The sequence below is a fragment of the Amphibalanus amphitrite genome, unplaced genomic scaffold, assembly GCF_019059575.1.
Source record: "Amphibalanus amphitrite isolate SeventyFive unplaced genomic scaffold, NRLGWU_Aamphi_draft 001692F_arrow, whole genome shotgun sequence".
In the NCBI taxonomy this organism is placed as follows: domain Eukaryota; kingdom Metazoa; phylum Arthropoda; class Thecostraca; order Balanomorpha; family Balanidae; genus Amphibalanus; species Amphibalanus amphitrite.
This window is the reverse complement of record NW_024883185.1, coordinates 46803-69199: the sequence shown is the minus strand read 5'-3', so window position 1 is coordinate 69199 and position 22397 is coordinate 46803. Positions and strand designations below refer to the sequence as shown.

The 22397-nt window shown below is 46.8% G+C and overlaps 2 protein-coding genes across 2 annotated transcripts; both read right to left on the bottom strand.

Moving 5' to 3' along the window:
• Positions 1-425: 425 nt before the first annotated feature.
• On the bottom strand, positions 426-9035 carry LOC122374672. The gene is made up of 3 exons (XM_043353559.1): positions 8874-9035; positions 2099-2231; positions 426-1697 (listed from the first exon to the last, which is right to left on the bottom strand). The coding sequence occupies exons 1-3, from the start codon at positions 8944-8946 to the stop codon at positions 869-871; spliced, it is 1035 nt and encodes a 344-aa protein (XP_043209494.1). The 5' UTR covers positions 8947-9035; the 3' UTR covers positions 426-868.
• A 3044-nt stretch (positions 9036-12079) lies between these two features.
• On the bottom strand, positions 12080-22181 carry LOC122374671 (annexin A3-like). The gene is made up of 10 exons (XM_043353558.1): positions 21903-22181; positions 20954-21377; positions 20400-20546; positions 18927-18994; positions 15629-15743; positions 15009-15219; positions 14156-14311; positions 13552-13725; positions 13038-13228; positions 12080-12418 (listed from the first exon to the last, which is right to left on the bottom strand). The coding sequence occupies exons 1-10, from the start codon at positions 22064-22066 to the stop codon at positions 12362-12364; spliced, it is 1707 nt and encodes a 568-aa protein (XP_043209493.1). The 5' UTR covers positions 22067-22181; the 3' UTR covers positions 12080-12361.
• Positions 22182-22397: the final 216 nt, after the last annotated feature.

The window sequence follows — 22397 nt, the reverse complement described above, 5'->3', positions numbered from 1 at the left end:
CCTTGACCTTGACCTCAAACTTAAAATTAAGTACATGTTTTTAGTAGTTCGTGATGAGAGCTTTCGATTGGCGTTTGAATTTTCCAAATCGGACCATTAGTTTGGGAGATAACAGGGGGGGTAAAATTTACCCCCCCCCCCCAGCCCCGCGCGTTCGGCTGGAGACCCCAGCCCCGCGCGGGTTAACAACCAGCAGGTCACAAGGCAGGTATATGACCCATACATAGTTACTTTCCTGCAGTCTAGCCAATAGTACATAAAAAGAGAAGCTAATTTCCTGGATAATTCCTCCAGCTTTCAAAGAAAATTGCAGAATGCAGATGTCTTCAACCAATTCATTTACCTACAGCTGGTTGTGTTTCAATGTTTAAGCAAAAATAATCACTTTTGCGCTTCACGAAAAGGCTCAGAAGAAAACAAGAACATAAAGAGGCCTCTTATTTCCGTACACTACAGTCAATAGAAACACCACGAAACACCTGTTAGAAGCTTTTCACAATATCACAGCTGACAGCACCCAAAAATACTATCAGAAAAGTTACAACCAGTGTAGGCTGTATCGGGAGTAACAAGAACGCGTCCAATGATACCAGGATGTAACGATGAAGATCAACATCAAAGGATCTTATCGTCCACTCGGCCTTCACGGTATTGAACCCAAAAGGGGCAGTAATACTTTCAAATACTGATAAGCAGAAAATGTTCAGAAAACCAAACCACTGCAGTGGTTCGGTAACTTGTCTTGTACTTGTCAGTGCATTGACAAGTTACTTCGCCTGGTTAGAATCATTGCCAGATGCCATTCGACATCTCTGCATACTTTCTCCTCATGTCGTTCACAAATACTGTTCAACGATGACATTTACATTCAAAAAATGCTGCCGAGCAGACTGGCGATGAAGCCTGCAGTGGCTGGGGCGACCGTCGTCGTGATGATTGAGGCTCCGTTCGGCGTCTGACGACCAAGAGCGATATCATACGACTTGAGGACAGCACAGGCGAAAGGCTTCTCCCTATTGAAACAGGCGTAGTACTCGGCAATGCTGCCAGGATTTCCTTCCCGGCAGAAGTCGACAAAGGCCCTGTCGACGACTTTGAATCGTTCCGGACCGATGGCGTTTCGGGTTGCCTCGTTGATCAGATCATAGTTGATCTCTCCGTTGGGTTGGACCTCTCCTGTAGCTTCGGCGTAGCAGAGGGACGTTTCGTTCAGCCTATCCAGCTGCTCCATGGTCTTCCTGTTGTTCTCCAGGGTGACATCGGGGATCTCCTGGCCTTGACTGAAGAGCATGTAATAGTGCGCTGCGCCCTGTAGGAAAGACATGTCCAGTTTCTTGTCTCTCGCACATACTTCCCATTTCATCCCCAATTCGTCGGCATACTTGAGACCAACGTTAAAGCAGGGCCCTTCAGCCAAATCGGCGACGGCTTCCACAAGTTCTTTGGCATTCTCTGGGTCAACGACCTCCACATAGGTCGTCATGTTCTTCCGGTTACATTCAGAAAGAAGCAGCTGGTGCCAGCAGGCCAGCACGAAGGCCCCTTCCTTGTCCGCCGGCACCTGGTCCAGAACCATCGAGTAGCACCTGGTCAGACTGCCCTTCTGTCTCGTCGTCCATTCTTTATCCTTGCTCAGCTTGTCAACGTAGGTCTCGCCAGCAGCTTGGTCGTAGCCTTGATCACTGGATATTTCGTAACTGGAACAAAACATTTCACATTAGCGGGCGTTGGTGGATAGAAAATATCAATCACGTATTTCATAAACTAGCTAATATTACCTTAGATCGTTGTAGGTAGTTTGAACAGCGGTAAAAGGCGAAAGCAGATCCTCCCCTCTACATCATTTCCACTCAACCACAAAAAAAAAACTAAAGATGAGTCCGTGCGTACCCGACTATAAATCTGATGATCGATATCTTCGGGGCCCTCTGGAGACTGGAAAGCTGGTTATTGATATACATGCATGATAACTATTAAAGTGGAGTATCGTTATGAGTAACGTTAAGCGGTGAGAACGGATAACCCCTAGACATTTGAGCTGTCCCTCCTCCCACCTTTCACAATCATTCCCGACTAGCAGATCCCGACCCGGCCTCACCTTGAGGCGATACAGAGGAGTTCGGCAGTGTGATCATTATGATCGTGACAGTCGAGGCTGGTGAGAGAGACGATATCAGACGGTACACATCTGCCTCCCAGGAGACGCGAGAACTGGTCCTCCACAACAGAACCTGTGGGCGAAATCAAAACTCAGTAAATCATCTAGGAAATAGTCACAGACAGAACTCAGAGAATCGAGGAAATGTAACGTTCACGAATTTGGATGCGATGTCATAGCTACACATTACTCCATTTTTCCATTACCATTTTTCATATGCCACCAACCCTGTTTTTGGTAGAACCGACGGTTGCCTGTGGCAGCTGCTGTAGTGGTGACTCATGCAGGGTTCGATCGAACAATACAGAGATAAGATAGGTCCATGACTGGCAATCTCTTTTGTCTGGCAGCCGTCCAACAGGGGAGTGACGTGCATGGGCGTAGGAAGGGCAGGAGCCAGGGATGGATGGAAGCACTGCAGAACATTTATCTTCTAATAGCTAAAGCTAACAGTAAACGGAGCTAGCGATGAAGAAACAGTTGCTACACATGCTTATTACGGAGCGAGCGAAGCGAGCGTAGTCTTTCCTTAGATTAACGGAAATTTCTGAGTATGAGCGGCCGGCCGTGCGGACGCTTTTGCGAGGCTTATATCTCAGCAACCACTTGGCCGATTTACATGCGGTAATTTTTGTAGGGTAGCTTCATTCCTTCTACCAAGTATTGGACTATTCCCGATGCATGTGGGTGACCCCTTATGCACGTGCCACGTGCAAAACGAAGAAGTGTTCGTTTTGTAATTGTTGCAATATCTCGGTAACTACTTGGCCGATTCAGTGGCGGCGCCACGAATTTTCGCCAGTGGGGGCAAGCATGAGGTGACCCGATTGTTGTCTGATACGCCGATCTGCAAAATCCATGAGCACCTTGCCCCTAGATGTTGCCATTCAAAACTATTATGGATTCAGGTTTCATGCATACGTATTGAGCTTAAAGGTAGTGTGCCAGCTTTCCTGGACCGTAGGAGTTAATGGCCCAGATAAGGAGAACCGGATTTTTAGAACTTATCCATACCTTCAAAACTCATGGAAACGTCTAAAATTCTTCAAATTTTGAGTACCCCAGTGCGAAATTCGCCCCGACGGGTTGTCGGTCGTACCCCAACCACATTTCACACCACTATGAAAAATAAATGCACACACTGAAATCGCTATTACCGATATGCTCATCCAATCAAGTTTCGATAAACCCGTTCATCATCATCTCCTGCGGTTTAGAACACGCCTGTTAGGTGGTGCGGTAGACCGCGCCCAAAGCCAGGGCCCCGGTAACGTGAGGTAGCCGAGTCGGGGCAGCGTGCGCTGACCCAAGCCGGGGCCGCGCGTCCTCCCGGTGTCATGTGATAGCCCGGGGCTGCCCGCGGGGATGCGGTAGACCGCGCCCAAAGCTGCGGCCCCGGCTTGGGTCAGCGCACGCTGCCCCGACTCGGCTACCTCACGTTACCGGGGCCCTGGCTTTGGGCGCGGCTTCTGCTCATACTTTGTGGTGCGGTGGTGGTGCGTCGGGCCGCGCGCTCTGACTTCGGCCAAGAAAAATGCGTCAGCTGATCATTGTCATTTCTGCCACTTGCGTGTGGTGAAATGGGGTCATAACAAGAGACGGCTTTTTCATATCAATTATTTTACATAAAATCATATTTCAAACCATAAATAATGTTCGACAGCCAAATAAAAGAAACAATACCAATACAGGCTTACAGTTTAAGGCTCGACATTGTGTTGTCTACGATAAGACAGCTGATAACTCATTCCCGTACGTCGTAACTCTATAATGACCTTTGCTTATTGTCACATGTGCGCCGCATTCGCGATTGTTGCCGACGTCTGTTTGCAGGTCAGCCCACTACAGTTGTTATACATATCGAAAAACCGATAAACTTTTAGGCGAAAAGGCACTATTCCAGGCCCATTTTTGATTTTTTTTGCGATATTAGGTAAAAACAGAAACTTCTTATCCTAGGAAAAATAAAATGGGAAATCTTTCAAAGGTGGCACACTACCTTTAACCCTCGCGGGCCCGGAAGGGGAGGGGGCGTTTTTCGCCTCCCCTGGCGAATGACTGTGTTCGCAGTTATTTGCGATACCTCACGAACGCTTAGGGATAGAAAGACGAAACTTGCTGCACCTTATCCCCCATTAATTTGACATCTTTTGAAGCAAAAAATTTGGACCCAGCCTGCTTGATAACGTCTAAGGGCCGATTTTTCTAGACTCCTGCACGGCAAACTTCGGGGCCACAGACGTGAACTTCAACCAGCTGCCAAAAATAGAGTTTTAGAGATAGAGACAAATTACGAGCACGGTTGGGTAGCATTTGACATAGAAAAAAATACTTAAGTAACTTTGGTGACCTGAGGTCAGAGGTCAGGTCAACGACCGCGAGCAGGGGCTTAGTTTTTTTCGCAAATAACTTCAACAAAAAAGGTCCTACAGCTACGGCAGTGGTACTTGCGCATTTGTCTCGTCAAGACACGTCGAATGGCTTACATATTGTTTGGAAAAAGTCAAGTTTTATGTTGACCTCATGTGACCTCGAATGACCTTTGGTTGACTTTGACACATTAAATGCCGTTTGTGATTATTTCGTAGCCGCTGATCACGATTCTGGCATCCATTTTGTTCTAAGCATTCATTTAGAGCCTCAGGATGGCAAAACATGTCTATGCCTGACTTGAATAAGTGAAATAGCCTCTAGCAAGGATACTCTCTTGTGACTTTGACCTTGTAGCAGCCTTGTATCGTAAGCTAAAGCACAAATAGGGGTCCGCTAAGCTTCAAAACATTTCAAAACATCTTGGAATTTAGTATATAAGATATAAGAAAAAGTGCAAATTTGTGGTCAATTTTGAGCATGACCGTTACCTTGAATTTGAATGTTACCTATGGGCTATGCACATCATCGGAATAGCCAGAATCTCTTCTTTCGTTTGCTAACATCCATTTTAACCGGTTTTATGCACCCTGCCGTCCTCTGGAACATGTACTTTGAGACCACTACAAAAGTGCCGGTTTTTACCTTTGACCTTGAAAATTGACCTGAGGTCAAAGAATTTAGGTGCTTTAGAATCTTCTCGTAGATACCTTTCGTTTGGTACCATTTTTGTTTCCGTAGCTGTCTTATTTACCGAGTTAGACAGGTGGGTGGGGGGCTACCCCCGGGCTGCGGTGGTTGGAATTACCTCCCGGGACCGGCCGGGTTAAAGTCGCGAGCAAATAAAACTATAAAATTAGATTATGAGACACAAACCTGTGAAAACGTTATGTTGTTCGTTGAGATGTAAAATGATGTATTCCTCAAAAGAATAGTCAGTACCTAGTTCTCTGTTTTTCCCGTAGTACTTATATTTGCGATTCTCTCACACACGATTGGTAGGGGAAGTTGGGGGAACGCCGAATACTTTTTTTCTGACGCCCGTAGCACGCAAGGTAGACAACATAAGCTATTCTTGTTGGCGTCATTCGAGAGGCCAGTCTTTTGCCTTTCAAACATACCAGGCGCATTTGATGAATTCGCATACCGTTAAGCGCACAAACTAAAAATATCAAAGAAGTGACTTTTTCGGCGTTGCCCCGGACTGCGGGGAAAGCCGAAAATGGGAGAAATGATCTACGGGAATGCCGAAATTGATGTTTTGCTATTTTATCTCAAATTTTATCCAGAATTCGTCAAAGCTGACACGCGTTTTAAGAGCTTGAGGACGCTTGGTGCACACTGGAAGTTATAATTGTGTGATATAATAAGAAAAGGCCAGGTAAATCATTCCTTATCGTAACAGGCCGTTGTGTCGGTTAAAAGTGTAATTTGTGTGACTAAAAATACGCGTTGCTATTCTACAGCGGTAAAGTTCACGTAGCATGCTTTAACGCGCCGCGTAATTGCACGTTTTCGGCATTACCCCAGCCACCCACACTATCATTTGCCGGCCCATAACTTTTCAACGTGCTGTATAAATTTCAAATAGGCAGCACACTTATGCAAAGACGTGCTGAAGATTACTTGACCGAATTGGCCAGACAAACGGTAGCATAATGAGTAGGAAATGCAGCTTCGAAGACGCATGTAGTACAAAGGAAACGTACCTTGAAAACGCTCTTGGCGCCCTCACAGCCGAAGTAACTATTCCGAATGACGACTGGTAACAAACATGCGATAATTGGTAGTCAGTTAAGCTTCAGATCATCACTGACAGGTGGCATCCATGTCGTACGGTTTTCGAAATATCTCGAATTTCGGCTTTGCCCCAATCCCGGCATTGCCCCAACTTCCCCTATACCAGAAAAAGCTCCATTAGGGCGACCCACATACATTTCCAGATAACTCGGATATACATATTTATCACATTGTTGCATACCTCCCTGAGCTCAGTCTCAGTCTAAGGGTTCCCAAAAGAAGGTGATCTCTTCTCTGGCCGACTTTTGATAAACTGCCTCTCAACGCTCTCAACCTCCTCGAGGTCAAGCCAGTGGCGCGGGAACTTCTTGCAGACTGGGGGGGGGGGGGGCTAAACCATAATGGAAATCAACCTAGGGTACCCCCAAATCTAGTTTTCTCACCGGTTTTAGGCCAATTATTTTTCAGACCTTGGCCTTTTCAACAACAACAACAAAAAAATACGTAAATATTTTCAAAAAGTGAGGTATTCCGTCTCAGCTGAGTGAAGAAATTACCGTTTTGGCAACCTGGAGTAAAGGTTTTAATCTGCCAAATGAGTTGCCGAGCCAGTGAAATAGGTGGATTTTTCACTTACATGCTTTCTTCCTTTGCGACCCACAACCCCTAATTTGGGGAGGACAAGCTGCCCAACGGTTCCTGGCCTCATGAAACGTTGTGGGGCACCGCCCCCACGGCCGCAGAGTTGTGGAGGCAAGCTTCCCCCACTGCCCCCTCCCCCAGTTCCCGCGCCTATGTATGAATCTATGAAATTATGTTGGTAGATTTCCGATTTCGATTCCTCCAGCTGGGGGGGCTCAAATACATTACGAGCCCCCCCCCCCCCAGCCGAAAAGCTGGGGGGCTCAGCCCCCGCTAGCCCCCCCGGTTCCCGCGCCACTGGGTCAAGCTCGCGCGAGGGCAGCCTTCTGGTGAATGAAAATGAGTAGGAGAATGAGTGGGAGTAGGCGATATGCGACAGACGGTCTGAAAACGAACGTTCTGCTGATGCATTTGATACGGGGACCGTCAAAAACAGGCGTACTTTTATAACCGCCTATCATGAATGTTGCACCGGTCTTCTGTTCCCTTTTCAACATCAGCCTAATTTTGTGGGGGCAAAAACATAGTCTTGCCCCCACGGCCTCCTGCCAGTGGGGGCAGTCTGCCCCCACTGCCCCCACGGTGGCGCCGCCCTTGGGCCGATTGCGCTGAAAGTTGGCATGTAGGTAGGCACCCACTAGGCACTGCATATCCATGTGCCAGAGTTGGGGTGCTGCTGCACGTGCGCACGTGCAGGGGTCGTTTCCAGATCTCGAGAACGGCTGATCCGATTGCGCTCAAATTTGGTACACGGTTACGGACCAGTTAGTAGGGTGCCGTGCACAAGTCAGTTGGGACCCATTTTGCACGTGCGCACGTGCAGGGTGTCGCTCCCAGATCTCGAGAACGGCTGGGCCGATTGTGCTCAAATTTGGCACATCGCTAGAGACCGGTTAGTAGGGTGCCGTGCACAAGTCAGCTGGAGGTACCCCCTCGAAATTTCGCACGTGCAAGGCTCACCCTCTCGCTCGCTCCGTTACTCGCCCCAAAAGGCGTTATACTGGTGGGTAGAGGTGAACACTGTACAGTCCTCAGCAGTCTGCGTGGTAGGTATTCTTTTTTCGACAAAACCAGTAATAACTCAAAGACTAATGTTGTCAGTCGGTCGGAACTCACTGAAAACAGAGGCGCCATGCTCTACTCCTTCGATTGGGTATATCACTAAGCAAAGTATATGCCTTGTGTGGGAACAAAATGCAAAAGTTTGTTTTTGGGGCAAATATAAACTTTTGGGTTTTGTTGCCAAACTGGGTGGCAAATGAATGCGATGGTAATGCCAATCTAAGGTGCGGAGTCTCGCGCATCTTGCTGTTATGATTTCCGAGCGACCGATAGCATAGTATCCGCGTTATTCTCGGTTTTGTCGAAGAAAGAATACCTACCACGCAGTTTGCAGAGGGCCTGTACATATAGAGCTAATTAATTATTCACCCTGAGTATCACTGCCCTCCAAAAAACAAATTGTCTATTTCGATTCGCTCTGTTTAGTGCTTGAGTTCGAGTTGTACTTCTACCTGTTGATGGCCCAGCTCTGTTTAGTCTGTACCCCGGCGACTATTTCTGTCCTGTGCTGAGGAGCCCGAGCCGACTGTCCCGGGAAGTCGGAAAAGGACGTCGAGATAAAGGACGTCGGAAAGGACGCCCAACTCAGCCGCAAACGGCGGGTCTCAACTCTCGTAGCATACCTATGACTTGGAGCGAAGGACGCTTCCACTTAGACACGAGATAAGGGACAAGAGATGGCGATTATATGAAGCGAACATTTACCGTAAATATGTTGCTATACGATGAGAACTGATTTTATTTTCAGGACATTGAAACGATGAGAGGCATTCCATGGAATAATTATGAGCGCGTATGAATATATTTAGGTACTTTGGCCTCACACTGCTACATTTACATACTAAACAACGACCTAAACCAACCCCCCAAATTCTCAGCACAGCTCAGAAAACCAGCTCACCTGTTCCAATTTGAACCACAGCTGCAACCACCACTGCAACGAGCAGAAAGCCCAATCCGCCGCCTCTGTTCATAGCTTCGTCTGTTAGCACGACCGGTGAGTAGCCTACCTACAACCGACGAGACTGGCGACCGACTGTGACCCCTCCAGCGAGCCGCCCCGTTGCCTACGTCATCCTCCCATCTGCAGCGGTGTGGAGGCGGGGAGGGGCGGGGCTGACCTTGGGCGACCTGGAAAACACATCGGCAATGGCGATGCCAGCGCACAGGGGAAGGGAGGTCGCTTCCGTATGTTGAATACCGGTGAGGTGGCTACGTTCATTATGAAAAGACTTGCTAGGATTTAGCCGGATAACTGCAGAGTGAAACTTAGGCGTGGTTTACATTGGTAATGATATTTAACTCAAGAAGGGAGAAATCATTAAAGGGACCCTCCCACCTTAACATTAGATTTGAGTTGAGATAGCCAAAATGGGGTCCCTGGCTCACAATTACCGGTTTCGGCACTCACAACATCGAGAAATGCCTTAAATCGGAAATATTGAATTTCAAAATTGCAGCATTTTGATTCAGAGGGGCTAATGCTTAGGAATACCCCTCTGAATGTGTGACGTCAGCGCAAATATCTAACGATTTTTAAATGTTTGACTAAAACGTTTTGTAGCACGCGGTGGTATATGCTATTTGCGCGCAACATCTGCCGCAAACGCCGCACTTCTAAAATAAAGTCGCTAGAAACAGCGGAGATCCCAAAAATGTAAACAAAAGTAAAAGTCTAATATCTTGAAAACCGGTGAATATTTTTCGGTGAAATTTGGTAGATATTTGTTTTCGCTCTTTCTGAACCGAGCGACATCACTTTCATGCCAATTCATAAACTTTTTTGAAGGTGGGAGGGTCCCTTTAAGCATCTCCTACTTGTTCCTCGTGATGCCTTTGTCGTGAAAACGTGACCTCCAAACAATGAGCATGTGCTTATTGTGCAAGACATTCGATGTGTTTGTAGAACGTAAAACGTCTGTATGGAACAAGCATTGCACATGGTCATTGGTCGGCTTGCAATGCCACACTTCTATTAAATATTAAATAAGCATATCCCAGGAATGCACCCAATTCTCATTACTTCCGGGTCCAGCATGAGAAAGGAATGGAAATTGAGGCGATATAGGCATAACCCAAATAATAAACGGTTCGACGCTCAGCTACCAAAGTTTATTTTTCAATTGTAAAGACAGCTTCCATTTCGTCACCTCACGATGTTCAAAAGAAGTTCCCAGACACTAGTTAAACGAAAGTTACTTCCTCTTAAACAATTCATGCGTATCTAATTGTAAGCCAACTTTTTATCCATAAGATAACAATACTTTTTATCCAACCGACTACCTACACCGAAAACTGCAACAATAGACCTTGCCGTAAACTGATTTAATTTACACCTCGTTTGCGACTTCAATCACACTCTTCCCAGAACTGCTGTCTTTTTCAGTACACTCACGCTCCCCATGTTATGCTTAGAACAGTGATTTAGCATTTGTTTTACAAGGAAGAGTGACGAAGTTCTATCTCCATCGAAATCAGCCAGTCACGATGCGGCCATCTACCATAATGACGAGGCTGAATGGGTCGAACTCCTCGCATGAATAATTCAAGGTACCTATCACGTTGTGGCTTGTGACGTTAGCGATTTCAGACGCAGCTATACTGAGTTCAGCCTTCATTATTAATTCATAAATGAGCGCGAACGCGAAACAGCTTGGAGATATGGTGTTTTATCACTCAATATATGCGGCTGAGACTTCGTGCCAAGCTCTTGATGTTGAGTATCTCGCTTTGGAATTGCTTTAGTATATCAGAACTTATCTTCTTTCCATTGCCCAATTATACCTTTTTGCTGGCCTCGTGGCTGCATTCGATTTACCGGAGCTATTAAAGTAAAATCATATGTAAACTATGTGATATTTACCACATGCCAGGCCAGTAGCTACATATTTGATAATTGATACGATGACATTGTGGACGCTTTAAAGGTAGTGTGCCAGCTTTCCTGGACCGTATGGAGTTAATGGCCCAGATAAGGAGAACCGGATTTTTAGAACTTATCCATACCTTCAAAACTCATGGAAACGTCTTAAATTCTTCAAATTTTGAGTACCCCAGTGCGAAATTCGCCCCGACGGGTTGTCGGTCGTACCCCAACCACATTTCACAACACTATGAACAATAAATGCACACACTGAAATCGCTATTACCGATATACTCATCCAATCAAGTTTCGATAAACCCGTTCATCATCATCTCCTGCGGTTTCGAACACGCCTGTTAGGTGGTGCGGCAGACCGCGCCCAAAGCCAGGGCCCCGGTAACGTGAGGTAGCCGAGTCGGGGCAGCGTGCGCTGACCCAAGCCGGGGCCGCGCGTCCTCCCGGTGTCATGTGATAGCCCGGGGCTGCCCGCGGGGATGCGGTAGACCGCGCCCAAAGCTGCGGCCCCGGCTTGGGTCAGCGCACGCTGCCCCGACTCGGCTACCTCACGTTACCGGGGCCCTGGCTTTGGGCGCGGCTTCTGCTCATACTTTGTGGTGCGGTGGTGGTGCGTCGGGCCGCGCGCTCTGACTTCGGCCAAGAAAAATGCGTCAGCTGATCATTGTCATTTCTGCCACTTGCGTGTGGTGAAATGGGGTCATAACTTAAGAGACGGCTTTTTCATATCAATTATTTTACATAAAATCATATTTCAAACCATGAATAATGTTCGACAGCCAAATAAAAGAAACAATACCAATACAGGCTTACAGTTTAAGGCTCGACATTGTGTTGTCTACGATTAGACAGCTGATAACTCATTCCCGTACGTCGTAACTCTATAATGACCTTTGCTTATTGTCACATGTGCGCCGCATTCGCGATTGTTGCCGACGCCTGTTTGCAGCTCAGCCCACTACAGTTGTTATACTTATCGAAAAACCGATAAACTTTTAGGCGAAAAAGGCACTATTCCAGGCCCATTTTTTATTTTCTTTGCGATATTAGGTAAAAACAGAAGCTTCTTATCCTAGGAAAAATAAAATGGGAAATCTTTCAAAGGTGGCACACTACCTTTAAATTGTTTGTTACAGCATAACTCCAGACCAATTGCGCGTCAAGCAAGAGACTTCCTATCAAGTCGTCGGCGATCTCTAAAGATATCACCAGAGAATTGATACGAACCATAATGTGAAACTTTTTTATTTCAACTTTCTGTCGTTGTACATAACATCCATTTCACACACAAAAAGGACATTTGTAATGCCAACAGTATGGGCGCGCGAGAAAACTGGCCATTCTCATCCGCCAATTGCAGACACTAATCATTGCAGTACACTACCAAAACATGCTGTCACTTTCAACACGCAGCACCGCAAAGGCCGACCGAGCTTGGCCACGGGTCCAAGTACTGAGCCTTGAGCGACCCTCGGCGAAAAGATGTGGTGTTTAGGTGTGCGTCGACTCTCTCAATTTCCGCCCAGGAGACGGGACAGCGCTGTGTCATAGTCACCAGTGGATTTCAGCTGAAAATGAGAGAAGGGTTATTAATTTATCAACTTAGCTTTGCGGCTAGTGAGGATGGGTACGTACATATAGAAAAAGCGTAGTGTTGTTCCATTCTCCTATCATACGTAATAAAGCGAGAGTTACATACATAACAGAAATGGGCGCAGGGGACAGACTATTAGCTTAGGTGTTCAGTGAACAACAGTGAACACTGTTCACTGTTCGTGTGAGATATGAAAATGTCCTCTCAATGACTTCATCATTATTATCAAACCATGGCAACATTACGGCTATGTGTCTAATGTCTTGACTATCTCGAATCTTGATCCATAGGAATCGTGGATTATTCTCATCCCACTGCATATCCAGCGAACAAAGACCCTCTATTTGTCCACCCCTCCTTCTCTCTCCGTCCCTCTCATCTTCCCGGCTGTCACCATCTCTCTTTCTCCATCACTTTCACTCTCCCCTTTCTTATTCCTTATTTCTCTCTTTCCCGCTCGGCGGCCCTCTCCATTCTGTCCACCTCTATCCTGCCCATTCTCTCTCTCTCCCTCCCTCTCTCTCTCTCTCTCTCTCTTCCTCTTTCCCTGTCCACTCCCTTTCCTTCTCCTCTCCCTCTCCCTCTAGCCTCACCTGAACATCGTCGATCAACTTCCTGCCGTACAGAGTGAAGTACTCTTCGGAAATAGTTCCCAGATCGATTTCAGCACGAGACACAATCAGACGGATGAGCGAGGAGTCGTCCTTGGAGAGCGGTCCGCGGCCCCAGAGAGCATCGTGCAGACGTAGAGCCAGGAACCGCGGCAGGTTGCGGGTCACCTCGACTGGAAAAAACGGGTTGGGTAAGGAGGTTAGAGTTAGGGTAGTACATATCTTAGAAAACTAGGCACAAGTGCGCATGCTTAGCAGCACATGAGTACAACACGAAGCGACATGATTATGCTCACATGAGCTTGGTCATTTATGATCAAGGCAGACTAAGCTCCTGAGTCCTTACTTAGCTTCGATGAGTCCAGCCCCAGGGTCTTACTTCAGTGCAATCTCACTTACGCTCTGACGATTGTGCATGGTGTTTTACCAATGACCCAAAGATGGCCTCTCGCTGCAAGAGACCAGTCTTCTCACGAAACCCATAGTGTCTTCTCACCAATGGCCAGCGTAGCGTCCTCCACATGTCGGCTGAACTCATCCTCCAGCGCCTCGGCGAAGGACTCGCGGGCCAGCTGCTCGTACTCGGAGAAAATCAGGGCCAGCTGGGCATAGTTCTCGTGTGTCAGGTAATACTTGAACGTCTCCTCCTCGGTGCCGAGACGACCCTCGCCTGCGGTGACAGAAACACGCTGCTGGTTAACCAGTTAGGTCTCCCGGCCTAGGAGCCGAACCATGCTATAACATAGTAACATACATATAAAAACATACATAGTAACATACATATATTATAGTAACAACTTACAGTTTTGATTAAAAGCTGCAGTTAGTTGCACACTTCTTAAGGACTAGATCGAGGTCAGCGCTTCTAAACATCTTAAAATTATGTAAGCATGACGTCCTAACTTTACCAGCCATGAAACCAGCCTGGTAGAACAACCGCCTAACCATTTGGTATGAGCGCCAACATCAACCAGACATGTTAAGTTATCGACCTCTCCACTAGCCCGCTTGGTACAAATACGACCCCTACACTAACCATCTTGGTACTTATGTGACCCCTATACTAGCCAGCCTGGTATAATTACCACCCCTATACTAACCGGCCTGGTAGAGGGCAGCAGCCTGCTCGGCGGCCAGAGTCTTGCTGACGCGGAAGCTGTTGTCGCGGGATCCGTTCACCAGAGCCACGAGGATGTCCTCAAGGTCCCCGCTGAAGTCGTCCTTGATGTCAGCGATCAGGTCCGGGTTTCCAGACACTGGCGGGGAGAAAATTCACGTTACACCCAGTTCTGGTAAAGAGAAACAGGCGTGGAATTGTAATGCCTGGCAAAATGCGACTAGCCGGTATCGAAGTTAAGAAATAACGCCATATATTGGACACTGCATTGGTTGTTATTCAGTTCGTTATCTGTAATCGCCTTCCTAGTTTTTTTTCTTTACATCTGTCTCTGTCTGTGTTTTTTATCTTTGTTTCTGCTTTTTCTCTCGCTCTCTGCCTTTTTCTCTCAACCTCACTCTCCTCTTCTTTCCTTCCCTTTTCTCTCCTCTCCTCTCCTCTCCTCTCCTCTCCTCTCCTCTCCTCTCCTCTCCTCTCCTCCCACCCCCGCCAATCTCCTCCCCAGTCCATGTAAACTGAGCTCGTCTTCATGAGATGATGTTTTTCGTACTCCAGCGTAGATGGGTAGCCATACGGCTTCCACGATTGACAGTGATGACATCCGTCATCTTTTGCAAACTCGTTAAAGATTTTGGGCTGTACGGGGACTCGAACCCCGGGCCTTTGGATTAGCGCTCCAATGCTCTACCTCTGAGCTATACAGACCAAGTACTTTAACGAGCTTTCTGCCAAGTTTTATGCGGATCATTCTTGGAGTACGAAAAACATCATCTCACGCTCTCAGTCCCAGCGGATAAAAATTACACCTAAGAGCTCGTCTTCACGTGCATACTCACGTCTGCTGTAGTGTCGGCGGATGATCTGAATCTCCTCGCTGGTGCTGCTGATCAGAGTCTCCAGCACGGTGTCCTCGTCCGTTCCCGCGCGGTGCATGGCGTCACGCAGCTCCTCGGCGAGGTACTCGTAGTAGCCGGCGTTACGTACCAACGCTACCATCAGGTCGTCAAAGTGGCCGCGAGTTGTCGACGAGATGGCATCGGCCAGGTTCTGAAACGGGCGTGATAAGTCAGTCTGGGGTCAGGCGGGATGTTTGAGTGATGTATTACGAAGTGAAAACATATGTAACAGCTGTTTGTGCTTTGTACTGGATGCTAATGATCTCTATTTAAACTTACTCTGAACATCGACTGTATGCCGATGCAAAGGAAAGATATTATGCCCTATTCTCTCTAGAGAAAACATGCGATCAGGAAATCGAGATCACACCATTTGCTTCCTCTGATTTTGGGTAGAAGACAAGAAAGATGGGAAGTTATACTATTATGCATTTTACCGCTAAACCGGTTCAAAAATAACCAAAGAAAGATGCTATTTCGTAATCAAAGCGCAGGATCTAGGACACTTCTTCGATTCTCGTCCTAGGCGTCTACCGCGAGTTAGAAGACCATTTTCTCACCCGGCCGGACTTCCGGTAGTAGGCCTGCGCGATGAGGTAGCGCTGCTCGAAGGTGCGTCGGGTCAGAATGTCGATCAGGACCGAATCGGTGGCGTCCCAGCGGCCGATCGCCTTGCTGAAACGGAAATGAGATGTTAGCTTACTACTGAAAACTTGGTATTTGGGTAGGTCGTTTGATGCAATTACCTGTTTTTACTTGATGCTACTACCGGATATTCTCGTATATTCATTTTTCATTATCTTATTTACACGCAAAACAAAATAATAAATGCATTTCGAAGTAGCAGCGTTCACGTTTATACTATCGTCTATCTTCACGTCTGTTTTCTGTCCCATATCACCAGTAAAACAGGCACTGGGCGTCCCGCTGGAATTTGTACTCGGTTTGTAAAAGGTCCTCGCGTTTACCATTTGACAATCTACTGCGTCGGACACACTCATATATACCGGGTGGCCCAGAAAAAACGTTCCCAATTTTAAATCAATATTTCTCAGAAAGTGATAAAGATACAAGATTGAAACTTCCAATAGTCAATGCGGCATATATTTTCAGTAAATGGTATGATATTTATGTTATTCGGTTAATTACTTTTTAACCGGTTTGTGTTTCTAGCATGCCATGTAAAAATCACTTTTTTGTTCAGATGTTTACTAAAAATGCCAGTGAACGGGCCACTTCCATCTCGGCACCACGGCCTGTAGCCATGACTGCTACTGGCACTAGTCTCATTGATGGTTCAGGCCTCAGGGTGACACATTCCCTCTAGCTTTTTTCCTTATTCGGTCGATTTACTATTTGATCTTGAAAGGAGGGCGATCAGCTGTAACCCATGCACCGTGCCACTCCTTTTGCTCGAAACAGAACTTGTTTTGAAACGAATGGCATCCATTAACACAATTTTGGCTTAGTATTTGGATATTTGGTACATAAGTGGGACAGAAATATTAACCCTATTCCTGGCGGGGGGGGGGGGCCTCAGGAGCCCCCCCCCTGAGGTTTTTTGGTTATATCTCCCAAACGCGTTGAGCTAGGAAGCTCAAATTTTCTGACTTTTCCTAAAAGGCTTCTACGCAACATGTCTGAAAATTTTGAGTTGATCTGACCTCAGGTCAGGTCACCAGAGGCGGTTTGGTGACGCTACCTCAGAAAAGTTTGCAATCACGCCAGAGCTAGAGTTTTTGACCGATCAATTTCTTCTCTTCAGGGTTTAGTTAGGGTACCAGTATGTGCAATTTGTATATCTCGGAATTTTGATATCGGTGACCTAAGGTCAGGTCAATTTCGCGACCTCCCCATTATAAGTCAATGGGGGAAAAATCAACTCCCTGTTTTTACCACTAAAACGGGTCGGAATGGCCCCATATAGCATACATGACTTCATATACGATCAACCTTCACTACCTTGAGGTCTGTTTTGCTGTTGGGCAGCTGTGAGGTCATGTGACGTCATCAAAGGTCACCAAAGGTTTTTGGCCAATAACTCCGTACAGGAACAAGATACAGACGCGTGGATGGTCTCATTGTGTTCAGCTCGTCAAGACGCATCGAATGATATACATGATGACCTCGAGGTCACGTGACCTGAGGTCAACCTTTGACCTTGACCTTTCGAGGTCAACATATATATCATTCGATGCGGATTGACGAGAGGATCACGATGATGCCCTTAGTTTGTTCCTATCTTGACTAATTCGAAAGTTATTCGAGAAAAACTCTCTCCATATCTAGTGCCGCCATTTTGACTTTTTCGACCCCTGTGACGTCATCTTTGACCTGACCTGAAAATGACCTTTGTAAAAATTGTAGATCTTGGCCGTGCGTATCCGATGCCGTTTACCGCTTGTCGCTATCTTGCTTCGTTCTCGAGATCTCAGGGGGGGGCCGAATCGGCCCCCCCCCCGCCAGTTTCTTGTCCCGGCGGAGCCCGCCAGGAATAGGGTTAAAAATAACAACACACGTGCTGGTATCATTCCCGTGTTCTATTTTTTCTATTTTTTCTAACATGGTACGTCTAAGCCAATCATTACTACCGTTCAACAACGGCAAAAAAAGCAAAAATGTCTTACTTAATTCAACATAAGATTGCTGGCTTGAAAATGATGGTACAGTGTTATAATTTGGCATACCAATGCGCAAAGAAGTGACGCAAACTTGATGAAAATTTTGGCTCGTTATTCGCACTAGAATTTGAGATATAGGCCTCCAAAGTTCGGAACGTTTTTTTTGGGCCACCCGGTACTTGTATACGCAAAGCCCGACCGAGAGGGGGATCAGGACAGATGGCGGGGGGTGATGGCGAGAAGATAGAGAACATAAGGCAGAGAGCAAATAATGGAGGACAGAAGGTGGGTGACAAAAGAGAGTGGAAGATAATGATGGAGGACGTAAAGCGGAGGGCACAGGTCGGTTTGGAGGGCAGATAACAGATGATAGAGGGCGTTGCCGGGTGCCTGTCACCCATCTTCACTACCACACTCAGTGGCAGATCTATCAGCCTGAATAAACAGCTTCCAGCCCTCAGACTCGGCAGGTCCCGTGGGATTCGGAGAGCCCACAAGAGCGCTGGATTCTCCAGATCCCGGCGGTTCAAACAAACATGATGAGTGATAACACCAGACTTCACCGCTCGCCGCGAAGACACGGTCTAACGTCTCGAAAGACGGGTCACGCCAACATTTTCAGAAGTGATTTGTTCTCACATAATTCCTGACACATTTAGTTCTAAATGTACCGTCGCTTGACGCTGAAATGTCAAGGCCGAATGTCTCCCTAGAATTGTCTTAAAATATCTAATGTATGCTTAAAATAATATGACAATTTTTAAATTATCAAAGCATCGAGTGTCATAGCATGGTTTTGCAACAAGTTAGCTATGCTTCTACATGAAATAAAATACTTGATTCTTGTCTTCTTGAGTTGGAGATAAGCAGACTTATGTAACTAAACATAAATAATCCTTCCAGTGCATGGCCGTCTACAGTTACACGGCTTGCGTTTACGCTCATCCCCAAATCGCCATGGCCGATTTTTTTTTTTTTTTTGCTCAAGGCGAAATCGGTTGCCTAAATCCGGTGACCAATATTCAGGCAGCGCTAATTTTCACAGAAATAACCAAACAAAAAAGGTACCGTTGAATAAATCCAAATATGTTTTAGAATGCAAGCAAGTAAAAGGTAGATATTCAATGTCTAAGCATTCCACGACGAGCAATAAAAGGTCGAATCCCGACCGGCGGCACGTTTATCTGATGATTGCATATGTTTGTTTCTCAAAGTGATATGCCAGAGTATATCTTACTTGAGCTCGTCCGCATCCAGATCAGGGTCGAAGTTTTTGGCGGGCAGCAGGGTCGGTCTGCCGGTGATCTGAAACAGACCGAGGGAGACATTCAGTCAACAACGCAACCTTGGGATTATAACACACTGGCACAGACGGAGGAACAGATATACAAAGATTGACACACACTCGGATTTATACACTCGTGTATATGTAAACTGTTTATACACATACAATGACACAGGCCAAGACAGGACCAAGCGCAGGCACGCACGCATTTACACCGATAAACGCGTGCCCACACACAGAAAAATATTAACACCGTTAGCGGTGTAATTGCACAGTACATATCTGAGCACTTGAGGAAAATTAATTTAGTCCCTTCCCCGCTTAAATTACTCGCGCTTCTAAATGAACACCAGGAAGAAGGTAATAGAACACTGTTAGGAGGGTTGGGTGTTTTGCTACATGTAGTAAAACACCCAACCCTCCTAACAGTGTTCTATTACCTTCTTCCTGGTGTTCATTTAGAAGCGCGAGTAATTTAAGCGGGGAAGGGACTAAATTAACTTTCCTCAAGTGCTCAGATATGTACTGTGCAATTACACCGCTAACGGTGTCAATATTTTTCTGTGTGCACGACACCAACAGACGCAGGAAAAAGATCGAGAAAAAATAATCCGTCTGCCTACAGATGACCTAACGTCCGTTATGAAAAGTCAAACAACTGTGATACCGTCATCGCATTTCGATAGCGTTGGCAACGCAACGACATTCTTACCCCCAAGCGAAAATATCAATGGCCACCATTGACCAAGGACCCTGCATTTTATTACTGAAGCTTCGGGAACCACACCTCAGTAATAAAGTGGCAAATGCTGACTCATTATTTTTACATCTCATTAGCTCCCTGGCAACAGCAGTAGGATGTTTGCATTCACGCTGCACCCTAGTCAAGTTAACCTTGGAAAACCCAGCTACGTTTGAACGCTGGCGCACATTGACTGAATTTGAATTCAAACTGCGAATGTTAGTTTAGCACACGAAGATGACTTCACGTTTATAATATCCGGAGTTCATGGCTGCAACGTGAGCTGTGGGTTCATTTCATGGCCAAGGCCAGATGGGCGCAAATTATTCGTGATTTTACCGGTTCAGCATGCATTCGGCGTACTTTACAATGCCTGGATTTTTTTGTCGAATTACTTGACTTTTGGCTCAAGAAAAGAAAATAATAATTGTTTCTTTATTGATAAACATCTAAGCCGACATCATACGGTCACATGACTGACGTTTATTTATCCATAAACTGAACCGAACTACCCGTACTTAGATAAATAACGTAAAAGAAGCACAAGTTAAAAATATGCCGGCAAAAAAATATTGACACTAATCGCTAACAATACCTTTACCTGATTTTCTGTCCATTCAGTGACAACAAATCAATATTCTAAGCACATTAGTCTCCTCTATGCACTTGTAAAACCCTCGTACCTGCCGCGACCTCACGCAGGCCACGCTGAGTGGGTACGACTTGCAGAACTTCCACAGGTCATAGTCGGGCCGTTCCGTGTCGGGTACAATACCACCGGCTCCAGTGCCCGATCCGCCCGTGGGGACCTGCGGGTTACTGCAGCAGACCTGGAGATAACGTCAAAAGAACGGGAAGTCAGTGCGGGAAATGGGCAAATGCGGAGGTCGAAGAGGGATCCCGAGGCTGACATAATGGCGGTTAGACATTATGTTGCTATTATTTAAATTATTTAAATGCCAATCTTTCCATCAATACCATCCATCAAAATCCATGTATAACGGCTATGCAATTTACTATTAACGACACCCATGTAGAAATTTACCCAAAACAAATAATTTTTTGATTGGCCGAAAATAAATCGGTATGTCAACAAAGGGAACTGCAAATTCTGGTAATGCTGGAAACATCAGAAACTGAGCCCCGGGTTACCTACATCGTAGGGGATCCCTGAGGCCTGAGCCAGAGGATATCAGTGTATACTCATTCATTACTCATGGATTAGGAAGCCACTTACCTCATCGGACCGACAGGCGACCTGGCCGAGCCTCAGAGGCTGGACATCCCTCTCGCTGCAGTACTGACGACTCGTGCAGTTGCACGCAGGAACCAGAGGCGCGGTCGGCTCAGCCGAGCGCGGCAGAGAACAACACTGCTCATTATCATTATTGCAACGACCAGTGGAGGAAACCTGACGTAGGTCGACCTGGTTGGCAATCTCCTTCGACAGAACTCCTCCGTCGCATAGGTAGAAAGCGACGCAAACGCACTCTCCAGCCCCGACGGAAGGCTTGGAGCCGCCGCTGAAGAGCTCGCTGATGCCGTCCTTGATGGTTGTCATCACACTCTTGTCCACGCCTGGCTTGGCCTCGATCTTCTTGATGGTCTGTTCGTCGTTACAGCAGATGTTGAAATCGGTGCACTTGTCACGAGGGCCGAACCTGGGTGAGATGAGGGGAGCGGGAGACATTGGTTACTACTTATTTGATGAGGACATGATAAAGCAGATAGACACAAACTGTTGGCAGGGCGAGTGCGACAAAATAAATCGATGACACCGGATCAGAGAGACGCAATACGGGACAAGAACGACGCAAATTGTTCGAGGGATGGGAGAGACGGGAACATGCATCGGTCGCAGAATGAGACGGACACAGGCCGATCAGGGTCGTCGTGGACCGTGGTACCTATTTGCATTTGTCAGTTTGATATTCTCAAAATGCACCATGAAAATTGAGCGGATTAAAAAACCTAGATTGAGCAATGAGGATTTCAGTGAACATTCAATAATCGATAAAAGTGTCTCATGAACTTGGAACTCATAACCGATAAGGCTAAGCACTCAGTCGTCAGTCGTTACGGGTTGAGTAGCCCCAACGCTCGTTAGTCATTACCTGGGGTTGTACGGTCGGGTTAGTCATTTGTCGTTACCTGGGAAAGAGCAGTCAATCGGGAGTGCCGTTTACCTGGGGTTAAGCAGACCGGCGCCATCGGTGATGAGCTGGCCATCCTCGCAGTTATAGAAGGGCACGCAGAGGCAGGTATTGTTGAGAGCCGGCACTCCACGAGGCACGCGGCCGGCCGAAGCCAGGCAGAGAAGCGCCGCGAACAGCAGCAGCGGACGATACATGGTGGAGACGGGCAGCCGCCGGCCGACGCCAGTTTATATACCAGTGGGGGAGGGGGGGGGAGGGGCATGCCAGCCGCCGGGCACAGCGACGGCGGTGGGAGGGGGGGGGGGGACACTACGGGCGAGACGTCGGACCAGCGCTGTGTAGGTACTGTGTGCTGTGTACACATTACACAATACATGCAGTGAACCGGCCAAGCATGATTTCAATTTACAATTAAAATCAGTGACTTGAACTTCTTTTTTCTAATTCTTCGACTAAAGCTGTTTTTACTTTCTTGTACCTTTTTCATAAGCAACTGCCTTCGTACAATTGAATTAGTTCCTCTCC

Excerpts from the sequence above, each read along its gene's own strand:
- LOC122374672 (XM_043353559.1), bottom strand. The coding sequence starts at position 8,946 with ATGAACAGAGGCGGCGGATTGGGCTTTCTGCTCGTTGCAGTGGTGGTT. Across the intron at positions 2,232-8,873 it reads TGTGGTTCAAATTGGAACAG|GTTCTGTTGTGGAGGACCAG; the intron begins GTGAGCTGGTTT and ends TTTCGCCCACAG. Across the intron at positions 1,698-2,098 it reads CTCCTCTGTATCGCCTCAAG|TTACGAAATATCCAGTGATC; the intron begins GTGAGGCCGGGT and ends GTTTTGTTCCAG.
- LOC122374671 (XM_043353558.1), bottom strand. The coding sequence starts at position 22,066 with ATGTATCGTCCGCTGCTGCTGTTCGCGGCGCTTCTCTGCCTGGCTTCG. Across the intron at positions 20,547-20,953 it reads TCGCCTGTCGGTCCGATGAG|GTCTGCTGCAGTAACCCGCA; the intron begins GTAAGTGGCTTC and ends CGTTATCTCCAG. Across the intron at positions 15,744-18,926 it reads CTGGATGCGGACGAGCTCAA|CAAGGCGATCGGCCGCTGGG; the intron begins GTAAGATATACT and ends TTTCCGTTTCAG.